At 29.9% G+C, this 21,704-nt stretch overlaps 2 protein-coding genes and 2 long non-coding RNA genes across 4 annotated transcripts; 2 read left to right on the top strand and 2 right to left on the bottom strand.

The window, feature by feature from the left end:
• Window positions 1–3,820: 3,820 nt before the first annotated feature.
• Window positions 3,821–5,713, bottom strand: LOC105957304 (uncharacterized). Its single transcript, XM_012981238.2, has 4 exons — window positions 5,381–5,713; window positions 5,161–5,289; window positions 4,879–5,069; window positions 3,821–4,057 (listed from the first exon to the last, which is right to left on the bottom strand). Exons 1-3 carry the CDS (start codon window positions 5,585–5,587, stop codon window positions 4,965–4,967), a joined length of 441 nt encoding a protein of 146 aa, XP_012836692.2. The 5' UTR covers window positions 5,588–5,713; the 3' UTR covers window positions 3,821–4,057; window positions 4,879–4,964.
• A 4,061-nt stretch (window positions 5,714–9,774) lies between these two features.
• LOC148770286 (uncharacterized) lies at window positions 9,775–11,499 on the bottom strand. The gene is made up of 3 exons (XR_016031579.1): window positions 11,163–11,499; window positions 10,773–10,831; window positions 9,775–9,976 (listed from the first exon to the last, which is right to left on the bottom strand). It is a non-coding gene; the product is annotated as an uncharacterized LOC148770286 (long non-coding RNA).
• A 1,698-nt stretch (window positions 11,500–13,197) lies between these two features.
• LOC105957325 (uncharacterized) lies at window positions 13,198–15,357 on the top strand. Its single transcript, XM_012981255.2, has 4 exons — window positions 13,198–13,478; window positions 14,035–14,145; window positions 14,806–14,886; window positions 15,077–15,357. The coding sequence occupies exons 1-4, from the start codon at window positions 13,275–13,277 to the stop codon at window positions 15,149–15,151; spliced, it is 471 nt and encodes a 156-aa protein (XP_012836709.1). The 5' UTR covers window positions 13,198–13,274; the 3' UTR covers window positions 15,152–15,357.
• Window positions 15,358–20,393: 5,036 nt separating this feature from the next.
• Window positions 20,394–21,097, top strand: LOC148770285 (uncharacterized). The gene is made up of 3 exons (XR_016031578.1): window positions 20,394–20,674; window positions 20,768–20,864; window positions 20,972–21,097. It is a non-coding gene; the product is annotated as an uncharacterized LOC148770285 (long non-coding RNA).
• Window positions 21,098–21,704: the final 607 nt, after the last annotated feature.

The following is a 21,704-nucleotide window of genomic DNA, read 5'->3' as shown; positions in this document are numbered from 1 at the left end:
ATTTTAATTTTATAATTGATCTTGTTATATTAAATAATGTATTACTCTAACATATTAATTATTATTTTTCTCATGAATGTTTAACAAATTTTATTACTTTTCAGAAAATTAATTGATATTTTTATTTATATTAGGGTCACACAGTAATTAAAATGTGGAGGTACATCATAAATCAAAATAATATTTTTAATAATTTTTTTATTACATAATTAAATTAGTTTTTTTGAAAGATTGTTGAAAACTATTATTCCATATTCATCTTTTCATAATGGCTAGAAGATATTTTGGGAAGAAAAATGACATATCATTCAAAGTTAAAGTCTTAGCATTAAATTCACTAATGGAGAGGGTAAGTGTAATATTTGTAACATTAAAGGGTAAGATTTAATACCCTTATACTTTAAGGGTGCAAACTGTATTTAATCTATATATTAATAGGGCTTAATTCCACGTTGCATCTCTTAAAAGTTGCATTTTGGCACTTTGTATCCTTGAAAAAAATCAATAGAATATGCCCCATCAAAGTACAATAAATCATTCACAATTCACCTTGTATCAATTTTAAAAAAAAATATTGAGGTGAATTTCATATTTTTAGTTGTACTTCTACAAAGATGCAAATTGTCAAATTAAATTTTTTATTTTACTGAATCTTTCAACCCAAAAATTTCAACCCAAAAATTTCATAGATATATGTCATCTTGAAGTAATAATATTTTCTTATTTTTCTGTTAAAAAAAAAAGTGCAAAAAATTGTAAAATATCTCGTTGAAACTTGAAACTTTTATTTTCCCACAAAAAAATTGATGTTACAAATATTTTGTCACCAAATTATTTGTCTTTTACCGAAACTGGTAAAAAGAAATTCGTAGTGTTTCTTGTATATGAGAAACTATATTTTTCTACTTATCCTGTGATAGATATATCTTAAACGTTACTCGTATTTTAAACCATGAAAAGAAATAATACTCAAAAGAAAAAAATATTCCCGTTCACTTAAGAAAGGAAAACCAACATGGGATGTACTCAATCAGAGTATTTTTTAAATATTTCAAAATATTTATCATTGCGGAGCAAAGATGCATCACCTTAAAATTTTTAGTTTCCGTTCGCCATTTTCTGAAAAATTACTGAAAATTGATTTTTTTTTATATAAAAAATTCACCAAATATTTTCACCAACTGCAATAAATGTCCTACAATTGAATTGTTTGGTGATAAAAGTTTATGAGAATTCTTTCTTTCTTTTTGTGAGAAAATATAGTTTAAGGAGACATTTTATTTTATTTTTTTGCGTTTTTCACTTGAAATTAAAATAATATTTTAGTATATTCTGCCTAAACAAAATCACCAAAAAGATGAAAAATCACTCATAACTTCTAAAAAATAATTACGGAGTTATACCTTGTAAACACGGAATTAATTAATAGGCGAACATAATTATCTGATTCAAGATGCACAACGTTGAACACAAAAAAATTAATCTTGTTGGGCATGTGCAATGCCTGTAAACAAAGATGAAATTGTAGATTCAGACAATCTCAACAAATTTTACTGTAGCTAGGGCATCGAATTCATCAAGCTTGGCTTTGTAACTTCATATAGAAATGAAAATCGGAGGACAGACTACAATTGATCCGACCACGCCCACCATATGGTAACATGTAGACTGCACACATGCAAACCCAATAAATAAATCAAGAAAATATAAATATTTGAATACTTGTAAGTAAAAGAAATGGATTAAAATTCGCCGTGGACTGATAATATAAATTGTGAAAGTTAAAAAGATAAATATCATTTGTGAAAGTAAAGAAGATTTTTTTTTGAAATATATATATATATATATATATATATATATATATATATATATATATATATATATATATATATATATATATATATATATATATATATATATATATATATATATATATATATATATATATATATGAAGTTAAAGAAGATGGAATCAATATTTATCAAGTAAAAGGGTGTCCTAACTAAGATTCAAGACATATTTGACACTGAAAACTAAGATTACAACCGGCTTCTAAAGCCAATACCAATTTCACCGCATAAAATCCACAAAAAACAAATGCAAATTAACCCTTTTCCTAGATAAATTGCGTAAGAATTTTGTTTTCAATCGACATTAAAAAAAAATTAAAATGAAAAAAAGATAAAAATATAAAAGTATAAAAACATATAAATTAAACTAATGAATACCAACATTGTGCACTTTGTAATAGAATGGTGGTGTAGTGAGAAGTGAAATGAAGGTTGAGGGATTTAAATAGTATTGAGCATGAATCATATTTTATGGAGAATATAAAAATTCAAAATATTTTTATATTAGTAAAATAAATCGAATCACACGAATAAAGGAAACAAACCAAAAAATAAGACAATAAATGAAGAAAACAAATCGTGCATTGTATATATGGATAATAATCTTGATTAATGGTTGTGATATGCAATTAAAAAAATAGTATGTAGGATATATATATATATATATATATATATATATATATATATATATATATATATATATATATATATATTTATTTATATATATATATATAGATTGATATGGCAAACCTTCTTTCAATATAAATTGATATACTTACCATATATGGACATAATTAAAATAAATGTCATTTAACTCTAAAAGATAACATATATAAATGATTTGACAAAATATAAAAAAAATACATTAATGTAAATTTATAAAATATGTTAATGCATTAACAAAAATAATATTAAAAGATTTTGAATATTATAATAAAAAAATATCTAAAATAATGTTTTTCGTATAATTCGAAAATTTTCAAAATCTTATAAAATTCAAAAATATATACATAATATAAGAAAATTCGAAAATATATACATACTATAAAAAATCGAATTTTTTTTCGAAACTATATACATACTATTAAGAAAAAGTCGAAAATAAATTCATAATATAAAAAATTCGAAAATGAATTCATAATATAAAAAAATTCGAAAATATATTCATAATATAAAAATAATTCGAAAATATATACATAATATAAAACAAATTGAATATTCATAGAAAATAAATTGAGTGTTTCAATTTTTTTTTTAAATACATGCGAAAAACATATTTCGAAAAGTTAAAAATATTAAAAAGACAATATTTTTTGAATTTATAGGATATTAAATGCATGAAATATTACATATATACGTGGTAATTTTGAAATGAATGTGCAATTGTTAAATAGGAAAGAACTTAAAAACATACCAAAATAGAAATGCCTAATAAGCAATTGAGTATTACACATCTTCAATTGAGTGCCAACTAAGCGATTTGAGAAAATGACATAAGCATTTGCCACATGTCATTCATTGAGGCTATAGATCCTATTTTTATATTATATATAGATTAAATTGAATTCCAAGATTATAATTTATCTTGCAAAGTAAGTCGGCCAATAGGATTATTTCTTCTCTTCCAAGTTATAAGAGATAAATATCAATTTAAAGAGAGTCAATCAAATCGCGTCACGCCATCAAGAAGACTTTTTGTAGGCAATAGACACCATGCATATTGTTTGCGACAATTGATTGACAATTTTAGAAACACATGTATAGATTAAGTCTATGAAATTATTCATTTATTCGTTAGTATGAAAATTAATTTAACTCCGCAGTACTTATTTTGGCTACTGAGATGAAATTATACATTGTCTCTATTCATGTGCAGTCTAAAAGTGTTGAAGGATCGTACAATTCGTTTCTCGTAAACGTTTTATAGTGATCAAGGTATTGGTATGCATCAAAGGAAGGACTCCAAACAATTTTTAAACAAAGAGAGGGCATAGTATAACAGAGAAATTCATATACAACTAACCATATAAATGGAAAAAACTAAAGAATACAAACCCGAATGCAATAATACAGTTGATCGAAGTATGAAATAGTTCACAAACCGAATGCAGAAACATAAATGTAGTCACAACCCGATTAGATGAAAAGCAACACAACTTAACAATCTTCCTCTTCTGAACTAGAAGAATGTTCTGAACTAGAATAGCCTGCAAATGAAAAACAAATTTCTATAAAACGAAAGAAAAGAAAGTGCAAATAATTCAAACACTACGTACATAGCAATTAATTGAAATATATGCAATCGCAGTAGACTGTGGAAAAGACAAAGCACAAAGTCACTTGAATGCAAGTCGAACCCATGAATATAGAAATTATTTAACTAATTTTGTTTACGAACATGGTATCTGAGAAGCGGAAGTGTGCATTTGAGAAGGAAAGATTAAAAATTTGTTTTTGAGAGGGTGCAGTGAATTGGGGTACTATTTGAACAGTTTTCAAGCGACGTTTTATTCAGCACACGAATTAGAACAACTTAATGTTGTGAATGTAAGAAGGAGGCGGGATAACTAAAATGTCTCTATCAGTAACGGAATAATCAAACGGTGAAGTAACAAATCAAGTCATTTGCATTTCAAAGTAAGGATTTTCTAATTTATGTCTACCATGAAGAAATTGAGTCCGTCGTGGTCAAAAAGAAGGTGGGGATCGATTCATCATTAAAGAGAAATTATGAGCAACAATATTTGAAATACCACATATTAGTGCCAAGAATTTTTATGAAATACCACATATTAGTGTGAAACAAATGATTCCGTCATCAAACACGAGCAATGCAAGGACTCAAACATAACATTCAGGTTAAAGTATCTCACCAACTCAAATAAGCCTCTTTTGTTTAATAATATTCAAAATTTTGAAGTTGTACGAAAGACAGACGAATATGTAAATGTATATATAAAAGACCGAAAAAAAAAGAATATGAAAAATCATAAAAGAAGAGCAAAGATTGAATTGAAAAAATAATTACCTGTAACAATTCGAACAGATCTGACTTCAGTTCGATCGATTCCGAAGTAAATCATTGTTTCAAAAGTTTTGACTTGTTCCTCAGAATTAAATGTGGCGGTAAACGTCGAACACAATATATAGCCGCCCCTGCACGGAGATTCGGTTGCTCTGATAACGTCCACCACCGACCGACCATTCGTTGTGCGGCAGCTACACACATACATACAGATATAACAAAGGAAGCAATAAGTCTCGGAAAAAAAACAAATTAAAAAAAAAAAAAAAAAAAAAAAAAACATACATTTGTTCTGCGATAGTGACCTAATGCAATTTTGGCTGATTTATTAAGAAATCGCGCTTTTTTGCAATTACGAAGTTCACTGGATGTGGAATCTCGATCATAGACGAGCCGTTTACGTCGATCGACGGCCTGCAGTTTGTTTAATTTAATACGATAAAATTGAAGCTTAAAATAAATTATTAATTCGAAGAAATCAAAAAAAAAACAAAATAATACATACCTTAATGAAAAGCGTACGATTGATCCGCTTCTTCTCCGCCGCGATTATTTCGAGTTGTTCGCGTATATCATATATCAGATTCGCCAATTCCAATTTAATATTTTTCTTCTGTTCCGTATTATTCACCTCCTCTTCCAATTCCAATTCCAATTCCAATTTATTATTCACCTCTTCCACCTCCTCCAATTTGTTGAATAGTCTACTCATCTTATCGATCTTGGTAATCGCATCCCCGTTAGCATCTTTTTCTCCCCATAATAACCTTTCAATCAATCCCTAATCGTCTCCACCCTTTCCCTCTGGCCTTCTCGTCTTTTCTTTCCCTTTCGTCTCTTAAATATCTCTCTCTCTTAAAACGGAAGAACCCCTAGGGGTATTTTAGTCATTTCCTATTTTGGCCGTTTCTCTTTTTTTTTCTTTCTCCTTCTTCTTCTATGATATATATGGTTATTTGTGATAAAGAAAAAAGTAATTCCAAAAATTGAGAGATATATTAGAATTAGGTTTTAACTACTTTTCAGATTATTTCTTGCAAAGTGGTCGTTTTTTTCTCGATTTATCAAGGTTTTTTGAGTTTAACAGGACGACAAAGATTCTGTCAGTTGAGTTGTTTCTAAAATGGTGAAATTTAATAGAATTATGGATTTAACTCATTTTCGCATTTTGTTTGAAAAATGGTTGTTTTTCCCAGTTTCTTAATATCTTTTGAGTTGTAATAGCAAGTGAATAACTATATTCCCAGAAAAATGGCACATACCTAAACTCATGAGCATAGCTCATGAATCACGTCAGATTTCGGTGATTCGACGTCGTTTCGACTAATAAAAATCATTTTTTTGCAATTTTTGGAAAAAAAATTAGAAAAAATTCATATCAATATATTAAATTACAAGATCTATTAGAATTAGGATTTAACTCATTTTTGCATTTTTTTTTTCAAAATGGTCGTTTTTCCTGAGTTTTTTTTTGTTTTAATAGCACATTAAAAACCATATTCCGAGCAAAATGCCCCAACAAACAAAACTCACGAGCATACCTCATGAATCACATCACATTTTGATGATATGACGCCGACTCATATAAATAAAATTTTACTATTTTGGGAAGGTTTTAGAAAAAATCATAAGAATTCACAAAAACATCGGATGAGGATTCCATTTGTTGGGTTGATTGTAAAATTGATAAATCTGTTAGAATTTGTATTTAACTCATTTTCACATTTTTTTTGAAAAAATGTCGTTTTTTCCCGATTTAATAATATATTTTGAGTTTTAATAGCGCGTTAAAAACCCTATTCAAAGCAAAATGCCCCGGCGAACAAAACTCATGAGCATAGTTCATAAATCATGTCATTAACCCTTTGCCATTAACCCTATATTTTTTTTATATATAATTGACAATGGTTAAATTTAGGGGTGCAAGTTGGAACGAAAATTTCAATTTCCGCTGGTTCCGATCCCAAAAGTTCCGATTTAGAAACAACTTTTTTCATTCCGACTTCCGAAATTTCGATTTTCGATTTTTTTCCGAGTTTTTTGGATTGGAATTGGAATTATATAAAATAAACCTGGAATTTCCGATTTCCGATCCGATTTAATTCCAAAAAATTCCGATTTTTTTCCGAAAAATACAACGACTATGGATAATATATATAATATAATACTTATTTTCCGAAAAATACACCTATACGTTTTTTTTAGGATTTTGACATAATGAATTGTTGTTAGAAGTTTTATTGTATATTATGTTGTGCTTATTTATTTATTTTTTTGAACTGAAATTTAATAGTTATTAGTTTTACTTTTATCGACGGGATGTTCTTATTTTTGGAAAATTATGAACATTTTAGAAAAAGTTTTGAAATTTTAAAGCTTGTGTGATTTCTGATTTTTTTTTCCGAAATTCCAAAATTTCACGGACCTTTTGGAATTGGAATGAATTTTTAGATTCCGAAAATTTTGGAATTGGAATTGGAATTGGAATTGGAATTGATTTTGTATGTCCGATTTTTTATTTTTACGAAAAGGCTAATTCCGATCTGATCCATCCGACTTTCACCCCGAGTTAAATTATGTCATCACTTATACTAATAAAGTGCATAAATAACGATATTAAATAAGTATCTTCCGGTAGTTCAAACATCCTAAGATTACAAACATCTTTACAATCCTGTAATTGTTGAGAATTTGAACTACCGGTAAACATTTAAGAAAAAATGACAAAAATAAAAAATAAAAGGTTTTATTCAGAAAATTAAAAAAAAAAATCTAAGTAATTAAATGTTTTGGAGAAAAAAAAATAAAAAAATCAAAATTTCTCAAGTAAAATTGACAGAAAATGTTAAAAAATATAGTGGAAAATATTTCTCAAACAAACCTTATATTTATAGGCTTAGCAGGTGTATTTTAGTCAGATTTTGGAAAAAAAATGTAATAATAGGGGGTTTTTTGTATTTATGTGTAGTACATGGGTTATATGATACAAAATCCACACTACAATGATGTTTTTGTATTTAACCCTAATTTTTTCATGGTTAAAAATTATTTTTGTGTTTAAAGTTATTGCTTTGGTAAATTAGAAAGAAATTAATTGTTTTGACTAAGATAAACTCGCTTTAATTTTGAGAAATTATTTTTAAAATATCTATCTCGTTATATTAAATAGATACAAGTTTCATAAAGTGGTTGTCCCATAACTTTTTCATGGTTAAAATTTTATTTCCTTTTTAAAGTATTGTTTGGTGAAGTACATGCGTTGGACGATTTTAATTGTCTTGACTAACATAAACCCGCTTTAATGTTGATTTTTTTTCCAAATATCTATTTCGTTATCATAAATAGATATGAGACTCAGAAAGCGGTTATATCATAATTAAGTAATGGTTAAAAAATTATTTTCTAGTTTAATGTTGTTTTTGGATGAATTATGTGCATTGGAAAATTTTAATTGCTTTGCCTAACATAAACCCACTTTAATGTTGAGAAATAATTTTTAATTTATCTATTTTGTTATCGTAAATAAGTTCAAGATTCAGAATGCGATTAAATCATAATTTTGTAAAGGATGAGAAATTATTTTCGTGTTTAGAGTTATTTTTTGGTGAATTAGGACGATATTTATTGCTTTGACTAAGGTAAACCCGCTTTAATTTTCAGAAATAATGTTTAAAATTACTATCTCGTTATAGTAAATAGATACGAGATTCAAAAAGCGGTTAAATCATAATTTATTCATAGTTAAAAATTATTTTCGTATTTAAAGTTTTTATTTATTTATTGTAAATTAGGAAGATTTTAATTGTTCTGAATAACATAAACCCGCTTTAATGTTGAAAAATAATTTTTAAAATATCTATTTTGTTATCGTAAATAGGCTCAAGATTCAAAATGCGAATCACAATTTTTTAAATGTTAAAAAAATTTCTTCGTTTTTAAAGTTATTTTTTGGTGAATTATGACGATGTTAATTGATTTGACTGAGATATTTACTTGCTTTGCTTTTAAAAAGTAATTATTAAAGAGATTAAATTCTGGGCGGATCAGTTGATATTTAGGTGGTGTTTGTAAATGATTATTTAAAAGCAGATGTTAGTGATTGTGATTTAAGTTAGTTTTAAGTGCTTATTTCTAAAAGTTGTGGGTGTTTGCAAATATTTCGGAAAATGAACTAAAATTGAAAAAGCAGGGTTAGAGGTGCTTTTAAAAAAATAGCTTAAAGCAGATTATTTTAAGAGAAACAAAAGCAAAAGTTGATTTTGGAAACACCTAAAAACAGATTATGAGCAAAAAAAACTGCATAATCACTTTCAAAAAGCATTTACAAACACCACCTTAATATAAGGGTCCATTTGATATATACCACCCATATGGAAAATATATAGGAATAGGTCCACCCCTAAAACTCTTCCTTTAAGATACCCCCTGGAGAGGTAAAAGTACTTTTGTGCCCTTATGTGCAATTTTCGCCCAAGTGCATTCAACATTTTCACCAACTACATTTAGCATTTTGGACCTGCATTTAGTATCTTTTGTACTGCATATATCATGATTTTTTTTAATATTTTTTTATTCATGTATATATATTGTACTATTTGTTTATTATTATTATATTTTTTTTATAAAATGTTTTTTTTTTAATTTTTTAATTTTTTAATTTTTTAAATTTTTAATTTTTTTTTAACTTTTTTTAATTTTAATTTTTTAATTATTTTTTATTAATTCGAATTTTGGTAAAATTACTGTACTGAAAGTATATTACACATGACTACAGTGTGCTACAAGTTTAATAGTCATGTATAGGTATATGTAGTAATGTACTGTCTTTTTACTCCAAAATTCATCCACACCAACAACAAAATTCACAATTTGGATCTTCATATTATAAATCAACTAACAAACAAAAATGAAAAATCACAATTAAATGCATATATTCTTCAAATATAAACAAGCATTACTGTACATTAAAAAACCTATACATGTGAGTTATAGTCATATATAGTGACATAAAGTCTAGACTACTGTAGATTAATCTAACTTCACAAGGCACTTCACCGCATCTTATTCTATGCATCTCAAAAAATTATAATAAAAGAAAAACCTGCGACAAAAAACTACGAGTTAAAGAGCAAAATGGAACATGCGATTTAGATTACATGAAAAATACAAAAAAACATGAATTTTTTTTCTTTGATAAATTTACTGTACAGAAATCGACTACAAATGACTATAGTATACTACAAGTTCTATAGCCATGTATAGTTATATGTAGCCATGACTATACGCGACTATATATGCATGTATATGACTATATATAACTGTATATTCACCTGACCCAAATTACCCATCTAAGTAACCACTACCGATTAAGTTTCTACTACAAATAAACAAAGCTCTCACACTTGAGGCATTTCGGATCATCTTCAAATAAATACAAAACATAAATGACATAAAATTTATAACAAAAATAAACAAGATAAGAGAACAATTTTGAAAACCTTACATAGAAAAAAACATCCACTATATTATCAGAAAACATGGACACACATTTTGTAAGAGAGCGAAATTCACCAAGACATGCGAAAAAAGAAAAAGAATTTTGCTTCAAATTTGAATATGCACACACACTATCACCTACTAATATACACTATCACCTACTAATATACATACACATCACCAGCATATACTCCTCACATAACTCATACATGACTACATGTTACTACATAAGTTATATATAACTATATATTACGACATGTTACTACATATCCACATATAACTATATATTACTGTATATTACTATACGTGACTATATATGACTACCAAAAGATTCATATCATAATAGAGCTTAAGGAATTATTATCAAGAATAATAAATAATTTTTTGGAGCTGTTATAAACCTTGGTTCAAAAGCAACAAACTCAACTGAACCTGAATATTCAGTCAACGAACCAACAACCTGCAATTTGAGACATCATTAAATCATTCATTACCCAAGAGAAACTACAACTTTGCGCCAGCAGAAGATATATAAAATAAAATAAAATAAAAGGTGAAGAAAAAAACACCTTTTTAGTTGAACAACATGAACAAAACCATCAATTAATTAATTTCTTCAAATTCTTAAACAATTGCAGTACCGAATAGAGAAAGGAAAGCTGAAAATCCAACTTCAAAAAGCAGCACACAAAACCGATAAAATTAAATCATTCAATCAACACTCAGAAAATATTCTCCTCTGCAAATTCTCATTAATTTTCTAGTAAATTTGATTCTCGTTAATTAATTACCTTCGATGGAATCGACTTGTTGTAGGGCATTCCTAGCGACAAAGATGACTTCGGGGCCGATGCCATCGCGGGGAGAAGAGTGAGGGTGTAGCTTTTCGACGACGATCCGGCAGCGCAACGGATGGTGGAGAGTTTGGGTTGCGCTTCTTCTTCCTCTTCTTTGTCGGTGCGAGATCTGGCGAGAAAGAGTAAGAAAGAGGGAGAGACGAAGAGAGATGAAGAGAGAGGGAGAAGCCAGATCTGGCGAGAGAGGGAGAGAACGGCTCGGTGTAGGAACGTGTGAGTGAGAAGAGATAAGATTAGGAGATTAGGGCATATATTGAATTAAAACTAAAAGGGTAAAATATGTACTTCAAGTTGTCCAGGGGTGTCTCACTAATTGAGATCATAATTTGAGTTTTTGACTAGGAAGGAAATATTTATTGGGTCTCTTCATATATATTTTCAAAACTAGGGGGTTATCACTCATTTCCCCTTAATATAAATCGGATTCTATTAATTTTTCGACATGTAGCACTCTTAAGTGTTAACAGATCTTAATAAATCACGCTGATTATAATTAGGGATAGAGAGGTTATGAATTATGCTTTTTTTTTTTCAGTTATTAAAATCTTAATTATATTTTTATTTAAACTATCCATGTGTCAATCATTCCATGGCATCCGATTTTCCTATTAAAACAAGCTATCCGGTCTAAATTTGCACCCATTATTGAAATATCTATATCTATATAGATATAGTTCACTTTCCAATATTAATCACCCATAGCTTATCTTGTTCATGCGTGACTTGAGAGTTAAGGTAAAAAATGAAAAACTATCACTCTAAGCTCACATGTGAGTCTGACCAAACACTTCAACGAAAGTCCCATTGACCAACCAACTTGACCACATTTAAAGCAAACCATGGCAGAGTCACTATAGTGACACTGGGGGGCATGACCCCCTTAATAATTCTCGAATTCCTAATTTTTATGTAAAAATTTAATAAAATTTGTGTAAAATTAGTCTTACCTCGACCCCCTTATGAGTACAGTTTTAATGCATTCGGCCCCGTAAAATTAAAATTGTCTCTGCTAAGTGACTATAACTGCTAAGTGACTATAACGTTTAATAATCAATAAAAATCTAACTAGCATGGCAAAATTAATCAACGTCGTATACATGAATGACTGTGTATTTATTTATGCATTACACTTTTATTTTTTTTAATGAAGATTTCGCAACCAACTATATAGGTGCGTTGAGTAAATCTATACTCTCGTATAATAGCGTGTAAATCATACGAGAGAATGCATTACAATTTAACAAATACTAATGTGAGTAACCATATATAATCTAATTTTGTAAGAAATGTACATGTACAAATATAAAGTATATAAGATCTCCTATCTAACCTTATAAGGGTGGAAATCGGAACATAATTTTTAAAATTCCTTTGTCTTTTCTATCTAACAATTTTGTGACTTTGCAATAATATATTTAATATTTTTGGATCATAAGCGGGATTATATATAATTTTAATTTCTAATTGTATTTCAAGTTTCAAAAATATTTTTAAAGTTTTTTTTGTAATTTTCAAAGATATATGTCTATAAATCTATGTTGTATTATTGTTAAAATAATATTCTAGACGTGAAAATTGAAATATAATTTCGGAATTTACCGATTTTAGCTTTATCCGATTTTTTGTAGAACATTTTTTTCTCCATTTTGGTTACCAAATTGCGGAATTTCGAATTTCTGATAAAAATTTGAAAGAAATTGAACTGAATTTTTAACTCTTGGTTTGTTTTTAAATAATACTAATTTCGATATGATGCGTTCGATTCTCACCCATAAAGCCAAAGAATCGTAATAAAGGCGTGTAATTTGTGAACATGACCTCGTACTATTCTCTCCATATTGTTCGACAAATTACATATAAAATAAAAGAGGATATACTATAGAAGAATATGTAAGTTTAAAGCAAAAGCAAGAAATTAAAGTGTGAAATATGACATGTATAAATTTGCAGAAGAATATTCCGTGAGTGCACAATATATATAGAGATACAAGAAACTAGTGTTTTGGACATATATATAACAACTATAATATAGATATAGGTACAAAAATGATGAGTCTTACAAGTATGGGGAGCAACGGGCGACCATCGACCGATGATAAGGAAGAACACGAAGCTTCAAAAACGGCGATTGCAACATATCAAGAGAGAGAAGAAGAAATCGAGAGGAGAAAAATGGAAGTGAAGGAGAGGGTTGAGTCTCAGCTCACCCGTGCCGAGGAAGAGACCAGACGCCTGGCTCAAGTGTGGGAGGTAATAATTAATTAATTAATTCACTTTGTAATTTTGTTTAGAAAATATGAGATTTATCTCAAGTATATACGAAGAAAAACAAAATATTGATATTTGAACTATGTTGCTTATTTAAATTCAAAAGATGTAAAAAAAATTGATTAAAATGTTTGTGATAAAATCGAGTCAATTAGTTGAAAATAAGAATATTATTCACAAACATAAAAATGCTCTTTTCGTTTTATTTTAACTGTCGCTTTGGGGAACTTTTCATCGATATTGTTTGTCACTTTCCAATGATGAATGTGTCAAATTCCAATTTCGCCCTCATTATTCCTAGATTTTTTACAAAATTTGATTCTTACAAAATAAATCGAACAACTAATGGAGAGAATTACTGGACAGATATATATTTTAGTCATATTGTATTTTTTTTCCTAAGATCTATACATATTTATTGATTTTTTTTTACTATGTGTGCCGAAATCTTAAACGACGTGTAATTTAAAAACGAACGACGTAATTTGATATATTAATGTTCTTTTTTTCTTTAACAATTTTGATATATTAATGTTAGGAATTGGAAGTATTGACTGATCCAATGAGGAAGGAAGTTGCCACTGTGCGCAAAAGAATAGACTTGGCCAACCGAGACCTCAAATCAATTGGACAGATCTGTCAAAAGAAAGTAAGATTTTTCCATTCAGCTTCATCTTCTTTAAATTTTCTCCATTTTAGTTAACTGAAATGATATTCACAGAGGAAAAATTAATAGGTCACAGAGTAATTTCAATATTTATTAATTTTTCGTATTTCAAAACCTTACGATTCTTGAATTATGTATATTTCAAATAAATGAATTATGCTACTTCCGTGTTGTTCAAAACGGAACCCGGCCGGTTTTCAGTTTCTATTTTTTTAATTTTTTTTTTAATTCTGTGTTGTTTAACACGGAATTAAGAATTGGAGATAGGTTTTCCGTGACCAACACGGAAAAACAAAAAATAATAAAAATCGGAAAAACGAAAAATTGACATGAAAATTGGGATAATCGTCGTCCATTTGGTTTATTGTCGCTTCCTACTCGATAAAATCCAAGAAAACGTAACGATTTGCGAGATTGAAAATGAGAGACGTTATTAAATTGTTGGAGTTTTTTGGATTATAGTGAAAATTACGTCTGAAACCTATTAAAAGCCCTTTCTGCGTCTATCAAGCTCCTTTTACTTTAAACCCGTATTTAAATTAGAGCGGGAAAAATGAGATGAGAGAGACTATTATTGCTTATTATTTAGCTTTTTATATAAAATAAAAAATAAAATAAATTTGAATATAATTAATTGGGCAGGAGAAAGAATATAAAGAAGCGATGGAGGCTTTCCAAGAGAAAAACAATGAAAAGTCTCAATTGACCACTGCCCTTATTGAGGTACATAATTAACCTCAAACCATTACTACATTGCTTTAATCTTTTTTAATTCAAATTATTTTACATGTGTAGGTTTAATTAATTAAGAATGCGATTTACTTTATTCTAACCACCTATTATTTGTCACCTTTTTAAACTTTGTTTTATTTTATTTTTTATTTTTGTGGTGATATTTAATAATTAATTACAGCTGGTGAATCAAAGTGAGAAATTCAGAATGAGGAAGCTTGAAGAACTCAGCAAGATTGTAAACTCAAACACATGAATTGCACCATAATTGGCCTATTGATCACATTCTCTGCATTATTTGATCTCCATTAATTATTATTCTACTCTTTATTCCAATTTAATTTTTAATTTTCGTTTTATGCATGTTAATAACATAAAAAAAACATGTTCTCCTAGCTATTTATGCAAGCTATGGAGTAAATTTTTCAATTTAGGCCTCAAAACAAGTTTCATTCGACATAAGTCTCGACCTATTTGACGTATCCCGTACTTTACTGGGGCCATAAATTTGGGAGGGTGAACTAAACTTATCTAGGCGTTCAATGCCCCTGAATTGTTTTAGGAATATTTATGTAAAAATAACAGAAATAATTAAGTATTTACAAACATTAATTAAATAAAAATAAATTGTAACATAGTATGTACAAATATGATAATTGGAACTCCGTAAAACAAGAGATTGAATAGGTGAGTAAAATTGTTTGAAAAAAAAAAAAAAAAAAAAAAAAAAAAAAAAAAAGAACCCGAAATAGATAGAACTTTGATTGACTGAAAATAAACCCATTGAGAAGAACTATTTTTAATTAGAGTAAACTGCAAAAACTACCCCTGTGTAATCTCGAAATAGCAAAAACCCCCCTGTGATAAATAAACTAGCAAAAGCCTCCCCTGTGAAATTATTTAAATAGCAAAAACCCCCCTATGGAACTATTTGAGGGTTGACTTGATATAAAAAGACACAAATACCCCTGGAGTCTTGCAATTAATAAATTCTTATATTTTATAAATATTTTAATTATTTTATTTAAAAAATAATCAATTTAGTTGTTTACTATTTTTTTTTTAATTTCTAAACAAACAAATTAAAAAGAATAAATATACATATAATATGTATATATATAAATACATTTTGAGGGACAATTTTGTCATTTCAAGTCTAAAAAATCAGCTAGGGGGGATTCTGCCTTTGACTAAATTTCACAGGGGGGTTTTTGCTAGTTTATTTATCACAGGGGGGTTTTCGCTATTTTGAGATAACACAGGGGTAGTATTTGCAGTTTACTCTTTTTAATTATTTTATGTTAAATTGGTTTTATAGTGGATTTTATATAAATTTTGATAAAATATTTCGTAGGATTAATTATCAAACTTGATTCCAAAATTATACATAATGGTTTATTTTTTAACGAGAGCCAATACATAAGTAGTTCTAAATAAAAATAAAAATGCAATATATATATATATATATATATATATATATATATATATATATATATATATATATATAAAGAAGGACGAAATGCACTTCGCCCCTTAGAAATTTTTAGTTTTTACACTCTCCCCAATATAAATTAAAAAATGAGACTCTCCCCCTTTCAAATTTTGTTACAGTACTTTGTCCCAAATAGGACTTTTCGGCGTATTTTTCACCAGTTTTTTCATATCTCCTTCAACTTGAAGGGTAGTTTTGTCATTTCACCAACCCCACCCAAATATTATAACTACCACTAGTACCGACATAATTACGGCCAATTTCTCCTGCCTTAACATCTCCGTCAGAAGCAGCGCCTCAACTCTGTCGGTCCCACTGTCTAAATCCGCACTTGATTCCTTCCATAGTGTGTTGGTGGCCACAGGTCAATCTCCAGGAAGCTTAATGAGGCACGCCAATATGATGCTGCCCACCGCCATGTGGGTTACGACACCAGCGGCGCCGACCACCGTCGTTTTCGGCAGCACATTCTAAATGCTCATATGACCGCAGCCGATGGTGGTGGCAACAACCCCTCATCCTCTGGCCCATCTGAGGCAGCCTAGATGTGCCCGTTAGCCAACCCCCACGACGGCGACGACAGAGAAAACACGGTGCAAGTGCCATTGTATTTTATGCCGAGGTTCAATTACTCCGACAACGGCCTTGATTTCAAGGCGAAAGATCCAGCCCATTGCTGCTTGAATCGATATTAATGAGGCACGCGGATATGATGCCCTTCAAGTTGACGGAGATATGAAAATACAGATGAAATACGTTGGAAAGTCCCATTTTGGGCAAAGTGCAACTATAACAAAATTTGGAAGGGTGACTCTCATTTTTTAATTTGTAGGGGGGAAAGTGTGAAAACTAAAAATTTCTAGGGGGCAAAGTGCATTTTGTCCTATAAAGAAAAATAAAGGGCGAATTGCATATAACCCCAAGGAGAAGGACTTAAATGCACATATGTGCACAAAAACAATTTCGCAAATAGACCCATCTCCAAGTTTTTTTTTTCCCTAAAATACCACTTATGATATAATTTAAATCACTTTTATCCATTAAATTCTAACTTCACCAATATTGCACAATAATCCCAAATTTAACGAATATATCACATTCACCCCCATTTTCAAAATTTAAAAAAAATTAAAAAAACATTTCCCGTAATTTTTTTCTAGCCGGTTGCCGGAGTTGACTGCAGTCTCCGACGTTGACTTTTATTATTTTTTTAACAACCAAGACAGTAATTTTACTGTCTCAGACAGTAATATTGCACTGAGACAATAATATTACTGTCACAGACAGTATAATTATCAGTGACAATAATATAACACTAAGAGTTTGAGACAATAAAATTATTGTACGAGACAGAAATATCGCATGCGGAGATGGTATTATTACTGACAGTAAAATTACTGTTTGAGACAGTAATATTACAGACTGCGACATAAATATTAATATTAACAAGTAGTATTAACACATAAATATTATTGTCTCAGACAGTATTATTAATATTGACACATTAGTATTACTAAAGATAGTTAAGAAACAAATATTTCAAAAAAACTAAAAAATAATGCGGGAGACCGGCGGCTATCTTTCAGGAAAAAAAAAATCAGGAATTTAAAAAAAAAAAAAGTTCAACATCGGAGGAATTTTTTAAAAAAATTATAAGTCAACGTCGGAGTCCGATGGCCAACGGCTGTTGACAAGTGGTCACCGGTAGTGCCAGTCAAAATTGGGGTATCTCTAACGGTATTACAAAATTGCTTAGGAAAACTACCAGTGACAGTGACAGTGATTTGCACAGTTTAGTTATATTAATAAACAACAACTTAAGTAAAATAAACTGAATAAAAAACTAAAACAAAATTAGATGCATCCCACATCACATACGCAACTTACAGAGACATCTTAGAAAATTTATTTACAGAGCTTAGTTTTATTAATGAGCAAAACTTCTAGAAAAAAAAAATGTATTTCATGTAATTTTACTACGAAGTTTGAGCTAATTAGACAACGGAAGCTTATTTGAATAGCTTAATCACATAACTTAGTTACATTGATGGTCAACAACTTAGTTAAAATAAAACAAAGAATACTTAAATCTCGTGCCTACATCACCACCAACATTACCAACACCACCAGCAAACAATTTTTCGTATTTTTCCTTTTTGGTTTCCGGGATTATCATATTACAGTCGGGAAAGTGTAACAAAAATTGTATGTGTGCGCGTGTGTGTGGTTGCGTACATGTGCACTTGGCAGAGTTTCGGCCAAAGTAGCGGAAGAGAATGGGGTGAAGCAGATTCGACGAAGTGCTGATAGTTGGATGAGAGTGCAATTAGATTAGACAGAATAAAGGCGAGTCAAAATAAAGAACATAAAACTTTTAGCAAATGACAAAAATCCAATTGTATTATTGCCCAAAGTATGTAACAAATTCTCTCATTATAAATACAAGTATTTTGTGTCGATTCAACTCTGTCAAAATATAAATAAAATCCACTTAGAAATGCATTCATCTAACCACAATTCAAAATAAGATGACACGTGTCCAATTCCCACCGTCATTATTACGAGAGATATATCTCTTTTTAAGTCCAAATTTTATGTAAACACAGGGAATTAACGGCGAGTTTCAAAGTTTGTTTGCACTGGCTGACGGCAATTGAACAACTATTAACGGCGAGTTTTCTGTAAATAAGTATCCATTATTTCCGTGAATGTTTAATTTGTTTTTCTCTTTTCCAGTGTCCCCTGTTTTATCCATTATAAATGATTTGTTGTTTTAAATTTTTTGTGCTTGCTGAACAAACAAAAATAAAATAAAATGAAAAAAAGAGGAAAAAGATCAAGTGGTTTTGTTCTGTTGTTTATAAGGACAACATGAAATTCATAATTTGATACAAATAATTATTCCTTACTAACAAATTTTTACATATATATGCAGAGATATGTCAAGTGATCAGTACTTGTACATGATCAGAGACATAAACAATTCAACTATCTGGTGGGATGCTAAGGTCGTAGTATATGACAAAACGCACCCCCGTCGCGCATCGTCCAGCCCGCGTCTATACCAACGCATAACTTTCATGGATAACCTGGTACGTATGTTGTATGGCCTACTATTTGTATCTATATACTAGAAAGGTGTACGTGCGATGCACGTGTTGTGTTAATTTTCATCTATATTATATTTTGGATAAATTGCAATTTCAAAATTCGCACTTTCCCTCCAAGAAATTGAAAAATGAGACGCCCCTGCAAAATATGTTTATGTTTCACTTTGCCCCAAAGTTAAACTTTCAACCTATTTTTTCACTGGAATTGGCAAAATTCCATCCACTCAAAGGTTATTGACGTCATTTCACATTTCCTACTAAATCCAAGCCCCTAATATCATTCTATTTTTCACGGCAATCGTCAAAAACTCCACTCTCATTTCACCAAACAATTTCAGAACACAAAATTAGGGATTTTTCTCTCGGGGCAAGTTGTACATAGCGTAGTCCGAAAATTGTGAGAATCTTTCATTTTTTGTTCGATTAGAAAGCTATCCCGGTTTTCCCATCACAAGCGTTAAAAAGAGGACACAAGTAATGTGTGGTTTCAATTCAAACAGTGTGTATGCAATTGTGAGAATACAAATGCATCAGAAAACGCACAAAGATCTTACTCCGTTCATTAAAGCTCTCGCTTTGGGAGAGAAGAATCGTAATTTTAGAGAGAAGAACCCTATTTTTCAATCCTAATGTTTGAGTAGACGGATTTGTCAATTCCAGTAAAAATATACGCCGGAAGTTTGACTTTGGGGCAAAGTGCAACATAAATATATTATGCAGGGGACTGTCTATTTTTTGAATTTCTAGGGGGCAGGTGCGATTTTTTAGAATTTCTAGGGGGCGAAGTGCAGTTTGTCCTCATATTTTTCTACATTGATTAAATATTATTTTTTATATTTAAAATGTGATGTAGATATATTGAGATAATAAATATATCTTCCATTGTATCATAAACAGGGACAAAAAGTTGATGCAACAATATTCGGGGACGACGACATTGCTTTTTTCGACCACGCATTCAACTTGCACGAAACGTATATAATCAGTAACGCGTGGGTAAATTGCATCTCCGAAAAGTGCTACAATAGACACAACTATCCGTATCAGTGGGCCGTTGATATAGATACGGAATTTCGTTTGGAAGTGTCCGATCCTATCCCACGTTCCCTCCTACAACATCACTTTACTTCTTTCTCCGACATTCATACCCTCATCGGCAATGAACATTTACATCTTGGTACGTAATTTATACATGTTTTTTGTATCTTCGATATATTTTCTTTGTAATAACTAATTCAATAATGTATCTAACAATGTATTACCATTATAGATATTCTTGCTATAGTGATCGACCGAAAGGAACCACGCTCAGTCTTTGCAAGAGGCGGACTAAATCACATTAAAGAATATGTTTTGCTGGATCAACAGTTGCGTACCTAATTCCTTACATTTATTTAATTGTCTCGAATTTTATAGGATTTTAGTTAAATTTATTTATTTGTCGGCTAATAATTATCGTTCTATATGTAAACAGGCATAAAGCCGTTGTGCTAACTTTGTGGAACGTCGTCGCTGAATCGGAAGGAAATGTCATCGACACTTGCATAGACACCCTCCCAATTATACGAGCAACTGCACTTTTCGTCTCTCCATATTACGGCACGGTTTTTTACTCCCCCTATATTATATTGCTGCACTTTTTTTTTTATCTAAATAAATAATTTCTTTTATTTATTCTTAGGTGGATCTCTCGGCTCAACAATGTGGACAACTGTTGCGGTGAATCCACAAATTCCCGAGGCAGCAGCTTTGAAATCCTGGTACTAAAACACTCGTCAATAGATCAAAAACCGCCACTTATAAATATCCTATTTATTGTACATTGCAATACTTCTTGTATGCCTATATCTGCAGGCGACAAAATAACATGCTCGCTATAGTAGAAACTGTAAAAGGAAAGCAACACTTCGATAAAATCTCCTCAATTTCGGACATATTTGTCGACACGAAGGTGAATGCTGATCGATGGCGTACAATTTAATTTATCAATTACCGCAACAAATTATCTTCTATTAATTAATTCTTGCCTATGGTGGCACACGTTTAATTTATTGAAGGTTGACGAATTCGATGTCAGAGTTACGGCAAAAATCACTCGGCGTAACCAGAAAGGATTCTATATGGGATGCGGAGAATGTCGTTCCGCTGTTAGTGCAGATTACAACTACAATTACACTTGCAATATTTGCAAGAAGAATACTACTGCT

Source organism: Erythranthe guttata, chromosome 6, assembly GCF_056151865.1.
Source record: "Erythranthe guttata isolate IM_541 chromosome 6, IM_541, whole genome shotgun sequence".
Lineage (NCBI taxonomy): Eukaryota > Viridiplantae > Streptophyta > Magnoliopsida > Lamiales > Phrymaceae > Erythranthe > Erythranthe guttata.
This window is presented reverse-complemented; position numbering and strand designations above follow the sequence as displayed.

What these genes read in the sequence shown, in the direction of transcription:
- LOC105957325 (XM_012981255.2), top strand. Translation starts at nt 13,275, where the DNA reads ATGATGAGTCTTACAAGTATGGGGAGCAACGGGCGACCATCGACCGAT. An exon ending in GACAGATCTGTCAAAAGAAA is followed by an intron (nt 14,146 to 14,805) that starts GTAAGATTTTTC and finishes TTAATTGGGCAG; the next exon opens with GAGAAAGAATATAAAGAAGC. An exon ending in TGACCACTGCCCTTATTGAG is followed by an intron (nt 14,887 to 15,076) that starts GTACATAATTAA and finishes AATTAATTACAG; the next exon opens with CTGGTGAATCAAAGTGAGAA.
- LOC105957304 (XM_012981238.2), bottom strand. Translation starts at nt 5,587, where the DNA reads ATGAGTAGACTATTCAACAAATTGGAGGAGGTGGAAGAGGTGAATAAT. An exon ending in ATCGTACGCTTTTCATTAAG is followed by an intron (nt 5,290 to 5,380) that starts GTATGTATTATT and finishes AACAAACTGCAG; the next exon opens with GCCGTCGATCGACGTAAACG. An exon ending in GTCACTATCGCAGAACAAAT is followed by an intron (nt 5,070 to 5,160) that starts GTATGTTTTTTT and finishes GTATGTGTGTAG; the next exon opens with CTGCCGCACAACGAATGGTC.